Source organism: Dipodomys ordii, unplaced genomic scaffold (genome assembly GCF_000151885.1).
Source record: "Dipodomys ordii isolate 6190 unplaced genomic scaffold, Dord_2.0 Scaffold8, whole genome shotgun sequence".
NCBI lineage: Eukaryota > Metazoa > Chordata > Mammalia > Rodentia > Heteromyidae > Dipodomys > Dipodomys ordii.
In genome coordinates, this window is record NW_012267224.1 from 18,608,953 (window position 1) to 18,617,204 (window position 8,252).

General features: G+C 46.5%; 1 protein-coding gene across 1 annotated transcript in view; it reads left to right on the forward strand.

Annotated features, from left to right (window-relative positions):
* The window catches only part of Klb (klotho beta), a 36,393-nt gene extending 29,155 nt beyond the window's left edge, over positions 1-7,238 (forward strand). The window contains exons 3-4 of the mRNA XM_013008904.1: positions 3,276-4,439; positions 6,850-7,238. Of these exons, the coding sequence (XP_012864358.1) occupies positions 3,276-4,439; positions 6,850-7,238 (1,553 nt within the window). The remainder of the gene's footprint in view (positions 1-3,275; positions 4,440-6,849) is intronic.
* Positions 7,239-8,252: the final 1,014 nt, after the last annotated feature.

The following is an 8,252-nucleotide window of genomic DNA, read 5'->3' on the forward strand; positions in this document are numbered from 1 at the left end:
CTGAGATCTGAGGATCGCGGTTCAAAGCCAGCCCGGGCAGGAGAGACCGTGAGACTCCTATCTCCAATAAACCACTAGAAAACTGGAAGTGGCGCTGTAGCTCAAGTGGTAGAGCGCTCGCCTTGAGCTGAAGAGCTGAGGGACAGCGCCCAGGCCCAGAGTTCAAGCCCCACGACCTACAGAAAAAAAAAAAAAAAGAAATTATGAAGAGGAACTGGGGAAGAGGAAGAGAGCAGCACGGGAATCAATGCTTTCTCACATATTGCCCTAGACCAGAACTTACAGTTGATAATGGAGATGAAGACATAAAGAGGCTGTCTTCCAGGCGGGTACAGTTCAGAGGGAACTTACAACCATTTCTTTTTTTTTTTTAACTTGTCCTGGAACTTGAACTCAGGGCCTGGATACTGTTCCTGAGCTTCTTTTGCTCAAGGCTAACATTCTACCACAGTGCTACTTCCTGCTTTTTCTGTGTATGTGCTACTGAGGAATCGAATCCAGGGCTTCATGCATGCTAGGCAAGCGCTCTACCACTAAGGCACATTCCCAGCCCTACAACCATTTCCAAGTGAGACATTTGTTTAGAGTGTGAAAATTATAGAGAAAAAATATTTACAGATTTTTGAGCCAAAAGCAAATTGTGACTAGCCCTTTATTTAAGTAGTGAATAGATCTACATAATTTATCTTTACTCCTAAACTCTCTGTGTCCTAGTGGAATTTCTCCAGACATTCTACTCCTCACCTTTTCCTAATGTTTGTTCAAAAAGGCTGAAATAAAGTATTCCCAGCCAGATATGGTGAATTCTCTCCCTATCATCTTCTGTGTTTTATTCTCCTTTTTTTCCCTCTCTCTTTGCAACACTGGGGTTTGAACTCAGGGCCCTGAGTTTGCTAATCTACCACTTGATCCATACCTCCAGTTTCAGCCCTTTGCTGGTTAATTGAGCATAAGAGTTTCATCAGGGGCTAAGAATGTGGCTTAATGGTAGAGTGCTTGCTTAGCATGCATGAAGCCTTGGGTTCAATTCCTCAGTACCACATAAGCAAAAAAAGCCGGAAGTGGTGGGTTCAATTGGTAGAGTGCTAGCCTTGAGCAAAAAGAAGCTCAGGGATAATGCCCAGGCCCTGAGTTCAAGCCCCAGGACTGCCAAAAGCAACAACAACAACAACAACAACAAAAACAAGTTTCATCAGACTTGTATGCTTGAGCTGGCTTTGCACTAGAATTCTCACATCTCAGCCTCCTGAGTAGCTAGGATTACAGGCATGAGTCACTAGCACTTGGCTTATAAAGATTTAACTTTATGCTTACATGATCAATGTTCTCTTAATGTTCTAGATAAACTGGCTGACAGATGGCAGGTGGGCAGTTATATGATTTTGTAATTAAGACTATGAAAGATGACAGAAGAGAAAACAATTAGGGGTAAAATATTTACAAAAGGTTAATTATCATTTTTTCTGCTGTATTTAAATTGAATCATGAGAAGAAACAGTACATCAACACAAACACATAATTTTTACTTACTCTTATTAATCTTGAATTTGGAAATGTTTCTCTTTTAGTTTGGACACAAGGACATAATAGGCAATTATTGTAACCAGGAAAAACTAACCTTAAGTCATGTCTTGTTTGTCCAGTGCTTTAACAGACCACTTTCCTGGAACATCAAGTGCTCATCACATGCCTGAATGCTGGGCGACATGACACTGCTACTAAACATTTGTCCAGCATGAATTCAAAGGGGGAAGATTAGGATAGGAATCTCCAGGATGGAGAGGCAGAGACTGAGATTCAAGAGTCAGACTTGAGAGTTTCCAGGTCATTTTACTGTCTGTTCTTGCATAGAGAAAACATTCTATGGTCTCTTGTTGGATGAATAAATACTATGATTTCACAGGCACATGGTTGGGAAAGATAATGAATGCAAATAGGATGTCATTTAGTCTTTTTCTTTTATTTCTCCCTGCAGGTTTTGGGGCTTGAACTCAGGTCCTCAGCCCTGTCCCTAAGCTTTTTTTGCTCAAGGTTAGCACTCTACCACTTGAGCTACAGCTGTTTGGGGTAGTTAAATGAAGATAAGAATCTTACGGAAGCCGGGCGCTGGTGGCTCACGCCTGTAATCCTAGCTACTCAGGAGGCTGAGATCTGAGGATCGCGGTTCAAAGCCAGCCTGGGCAGGAGAGACCGTGAGACTCCTATCTCCAATAAACCACTAGAAAACCGGAAGTGGCGCTGTAGCTCAAGTGGTAGAGTGCTCACCTTGAGCTGAGAAGCTGATGGACAGCGCCCAGGCAGGCCCAGAGTTCAAGCCTCACGACCGACCAAAAAAAAAAAAAAAAAAGAATCTTATGGACTTTCCTGACCAGTCTGACTTTGAACTACAATCCTCAGATAGCCTTTTGAGTAGCTAGGATTAGAGATGTGAGCCACCAGCACCAGGCTGTCTGTCCCTTGGTTTTAAGAGTTGCCTTCTGCAAGTACAAGGGAGGTCATTGCCTTCCCTGACCCACCAGCCTCTCTTAGGAACCATGGCAAGGGTCAACCTGACTACTGATCTCAGTGAACTCTTCTATGATGGGAATTCTCCTTTGTCTTCAAATTTATGATAAGGCTTAGAATCCATCTTTTTCTTTTTTTGGGGGGGGTCCCGGTCGTGGGGCCTGAACTCTGGGCCTGGGTGCTGTCCCTCAGCTCTTCAGCTCAAGGCTAGTGCTCTACCACTTGAGCCACAGCGCCATTTCTGGCTTTTTTCTTTTTGCTTATGTGGTGCTGAGGAATCAAACCCAGGGCCTCATGCATGCAAGGCAAGAGCTCTACCACTGAGCCACCTTCCCAGCCCCTTAGAATCCATCTTTTATAAATGCTTTTTACTGAGGCAACTAAGCTAATTTCCTGATGCATTTGAACAAACTCAGGTAAGAACCTGCTATGTAAATGCAGGCTATAAGATTATACAGCAACCTGGGTTTTTAGGTCAAATGAGCTGGAAAATGATTTTTCAGTCTTTTTCTCAACTTGTTTTCCAAGCCAACCCTTCACGGTATTTCCTGGTCTCCCTGGAGATTCCAAGGGCTGGAAGGGAGAATTATCCATCAAGCCTTTTCTCTGACCTCACCAGGATAAAATAACCGGAACACACAAGTCGTTTTGAAGGATGCATGCCTCATTTTATTTTCCCTCGTAGGGAGAGGCGGAATGGGATCATGCCCTTCTTCCTCTGGCAGGATTTCATGCTAAGCACCCCAGGTGGCAGCCAGTGTTCATCTGACTTGTGCCTGTCTTGCAGCCCGAGTTCATGGCCTCCTCCCCCCAATTTACCGACCCGCACCTGTACGTGTGGAATGCCACCGGAAACAGATTGTTGCACCGCGTGGAAGGCATAAAGTTGAAAACACGGCCGGCCCAGTGCACAGACTTTGTGAGCATCAAAAAACAACTGGAGATGTTGGCCAGAATGAAAGTCACGCACTACCGATTTGCTCTAGACTGGGCCTCCATCCTCCCCACGGGCAACCTGTCTGTCATTAACCGACAAGTGCTCAGGTACTACAGGTGTGTGGTCAGCGAGGGGCTGAAGCTCAGCATCTCCCCCATGGTCACCTTGTATTACCCCACCCATGCCCACCTGGGCCTCCCAGGGCCTCTCCAGCGCCGTGGCGGGTGGCTGAGCCCCTCCACCGCCCAGGCCTTTCGGGACTACGCCGGGCTGTGCTTCCAGGAGCTGGGGGACCTGGTGAAACTCTGGGTCACCATCAATGAGCCGAACCGGCTGAGCGACATCTACAACCGCACCAGTAATGACACCTACCGGGCGGCGCACCACCTGCTGATGGCCCACGCCGGGGTCTGGCACCTGTACGACCAGCGCTACAGGCCGGCACAGCGCGGGTTGGTGTCCCTGTCGCTGCACGCGGACTGGGCGGAGCCCGCCAACCCCTACGTGGACTCGCACCGCCAGGCGGCCGAGCGCTTCCTCCAGTTCGAGATCGCCTGGTTCGCAGATCCCCTGTTCAAGACCGGGGACTACCCGGCGGCCATGCGGGAGTACATCGCCGCCAAGGCGCGGCGCGGGCTGTCCAGCTCGCAGCTGCCCGTCCTGAGCGCGGCCGAGCGCAGGCTGGTGCGGGGCGCCGCCGACTTCTGCGCGCTGAACCACTTCACCACCCGCCTGGTGCTGCACGAGCCGCAGCGGGGCGGCGGCCGCGCCCACGCCGACCGCGACCTCCAGTTCCTGCAGGACATCACCCGGCCCAGCTCCCCCGCGCGCCTGGCCGTGGAGCCCCGCGGCGCGCGCCGGCTGCTGCGCTGGGTCCGCCGCCGCTACGGAGACCTGGACGTCCACATCACGGCCAGCGGCATCGACGACCCGGCGCCCCACGACGACCGGCTCCGGAAGTACTACCTGCAGACCTACCTGCAGGAGGCGCTCAAAGGTCAGGCTGGGTTCATTTGGGGTGGGGTGGGGGGCATGTCAGGTCTTCAGCTACAGTGAGGGATGGGGTTCTCATCTTTTTCCTTTCCATGAAAATGCAGCAGTGTGGGTGTTCATAGACTTTCCAGCTACATAATTTTTGTTTGCTTGGGATTTTTTTTTCTTGCCCATCATGGGGCTTGAACTCAGGACCTGAGCACTGACCCTGAGCTTCTGTTGCTCAAGGCTAGCACACTACCACTTGAGCCACAGCTCCATTTCTGGCTTTTTCTGTTTATGTGGTACTGAGGAGTCGAACCCAGGGCTTCATGCATGCCAGGCAAATACTCTACCACCAAGCCACATTTCCAGCCCTTCTTTTTTTGTGTGTCCCTACTGGAGTTTGAACTCAGGACCTGGATGCTGTTTCTTAGCTTTTTCATTCAAGACTAATGCTCTAGAGATGGGAAGGTGGCTCAGTGGTAGAGTGATTAACTTGCATGCATGAGGCCCTGGGTTCCATTCCTCAGCACCACATAAGCAGAAAAAGCTGGAAGTGGTGTTATGGCTCAAGTGGTAGAGTGCCAGTCTTGAGCTGAAGAGTTCAGCTCTGGCCCAGGCCCAGAGTTCAGGCCCCACCACCGGCAAGAAAAAAGAAAAAGAAACAAAGACTAATGCTCCACCAGCTGAGCCACAGCTCCACTTCTGGCTTTTGGTGGTTATTTGTTCAGGGTGGCTTTTCAACTGCAATCCTTAAGATCTAGGCCTCCTGAGTAGTGAGGAGTGCTGTCACTAGCACCTGGCTTCACCATCTTCCCTCCCCGCTCATTGTATAGGGCTTGAACTTGGTCTGGGCACTGTCCCTGAGTTCTTTCACTCAAGGATAGTAGCTCTCTATCACTTGAGCCACAGTGCCACTTCTGGTTTTCTGGTGGCTAATCAGAGATAAGAGTCTCACAGACTTTCTTGCCCAGGATGGCTTTGAACCATAATCCTTAGATCTCAGCCTCCTGAGTAGCTAGGATTATAGGTGTGAGCCACCAGCTTCAAAATCTGAAATTTGCTATTCTCTCTTACATTTTTGTTCATGGATAAATTTTACTTCAATCAGGGCTGGGAAGGTGGCTCAGTGGTAGAGCACTTGCCTTGCATGCCTGAGGCCCTGGGTTCAATTCCTCAGCACCACATAAGCAAAAAGAAAAAAGCCAGAAGTGGTGCTGTGGCTCAAGTGGTAGACTGCTAGCCTTGAGCTGAAGAGCTGAGGGACAGCGCCCAGGCCCAGAGTTCAGGCCCCATGACCGGACCCAAAAAAACAAACAAAAAAAATTTTTACTTCAATCAAGCACAGTCACTCAAGTCTTTAATCCTCACTGCTTGGGGAGAAGAAATCAAGCAAGTGTGATTAGAAGCCAGCCTTAAAAAAAAAAGTTTTGTTTTTTTAATAACACTCCATTTTAACTAATGGATGGACATGTTGTCATACACCTCTCATCCAAATAATGTAGAAGGTCCCTGGACTATGATCCTATTTGTGAGTACAAATAGCACATGAAGCAAGACCCTATCTTACCCTATCTCAAAAAAAAAAAGAAAGAAAGAAAAGAAAAAACAATTACACATACACACACAAAGGGGGCTGGCAGAGGAGCTTGATTCAAACACCAGTACCACTAAAGCATTTTTTGCTTCAACTTTCTTTCTAAAACTAAATTGTACATATCTTCACCGTTGGTGTTAGCCAGTTTTACTGTTCCTCTCACCAAGTACCTAGGAGAAACATTTAAGGGATGAGCTGTTTTTGTTTGTTGGCAGCTGGGAGGGATTACTTTCTTAAGCTGTTTTAAAGGTTTTAGGCCATCATGGCTGGCCCTTCCTGGTCCATGGGGAGGCAGAATATCATGGCAGCATGGTATTTTCATGATAGACACCGAACAGAGAGGGGAATAAAAGAGAGTACAGAGAGAGAGGGAAACACAGTCCCAAATATATGTCCCAGTGACCTTGTTCCTGCTCCCCCTCCACCCTACCCCAATGGGTTCAATGATTAAATGAAGAGCCCTGGTTACCTCTGGAGACATCCTCACAGACATATCCAGAGGTGTACGTTATTAATGTAGAAGGCATTTTTCTTCTTTTTGGTGCTAGTCCTGAGGCTTGAATTTAAGACTGCGGTGCTGTCACTGAGCTTTTTTGCTTTTGCGCTCAAAGCTAGTGCTCAACCACTTGAGCCACAGCCCTGAGTACAGATTTTGGGTGATTGAGGATTATGAGTATCCGATATCACACCTTTAATAGGGATCATCAATGGGGTGTTTAATGAGAATTATGACTCTTAAAGACATGGCCTTAGCTTGTTTCAATAAGAAGTACTTATTCAAAGACACTTCATTATACATTTGTGATGACTAATGTTTGGTTCTGATATTTTTCAGCATACCTGATCGATAAGGTCAAAATCAAAGGGTACTATGCATTTAAACTGACTGAAGAAAAATCTAAACCCAGATATGGATTCTTCACATCTGATTTCAAGGCTAAATCCTCCACAGAGTTTTACAGCAAGCTGATCAGCAGCAACGGCTTCCCTTCCCAGAACAGTGGAACTGGATGTAGACAGACTCAGAGCAGCACAGAGTGCACTGTCTGCTCCCTTCTCCTGCAGAAGAAACCACTGATATTTTTTAGTTGCTGCTGTTTCTTCACCCTGGTTCTGCTATTAGCACTCACTGTCTTTCATCAGCAAAAGAGAAGAAAATTTTGCAAAGCAAAAAACTTGCAGCACATACCACTAAAGAAAGGCCACAATAGAGTTCTTAACTAAACTTCTTTATTTCCATTGTCATAATAGCTGAAAAATTCACTCCAGTTCCATATACTGCTAACTTAAGAGAACATAGACCTGTACTGTAGAAAGGTGATCTGCGCTACAGCAGTAACCAGGTGATGGCAGTTAATGTCTCTGCAGTGTGGTCCAAGTGAAATTGGCTTTGTGTGGACAGACATCAGTGAACAAAGCTCTTGAAGCTGAAGGCTTCATTCTGACAACTAGCCCCTGACTGCCTGATTATGGCTTCAGGAAGTATGATAGCTATATTTCACTGTTTCCTACTGTAAATACTAGTAGTGACTCATGGAAAAGGAATTATCTTTCAAAATAAAATTTTGAGCCCGGCGCTGAAAGCTACTCAGGAGCCTGAGATCTGAGAACTGCAGTTCAAATCCAGTCCAGGCAGGAAACATATTAACACAATTAAATATTAACAACAGAAAACCAGAAGTGGCACTCACTGTAGCTCAAAGTGGTAGAGCTCTAGCCTTGAGCAATAGTGCTCAGGCCCCAAGTTCAAGCACAAAATTGGTATTCTAATTGATAACATGCAGCAATGAAGTTTAAGACACTACAAAAGACTGACCATTGCAATCAAATGGATGGTACATCAACTAAGTGATGGGAAATAATCTTACTTATCTAGCCAAAGCCAAATAGAACACTGCATATTTCCTCTTGCCAAGAAGTCTTGTGCTGGGCTCTGGTGGCTCATGTGAATCATTCATTCTTTGCTAAGAAGTCAGAATATATTAGTTTTTTCTGAGGTAGAAAGACAAAAGCACAGAAGTTACTATTACATTGGAGTTTAAAACTTAAGAGCCCTTTTCAAAGCCTTGAGAGGTCTAGAAATATGCTCAAGTATATCGTGTACGGTTTGCAAAAGGAAGATGCTTTTGCTTTTCTTTTATTTTTAATTTTATTTGTGAACATACTGTACAGAGGGGTTACAATTGCATGGGCAGGATAATGCGTACATTTCTTACCAAGCATTGCAGCCTCCTCCTT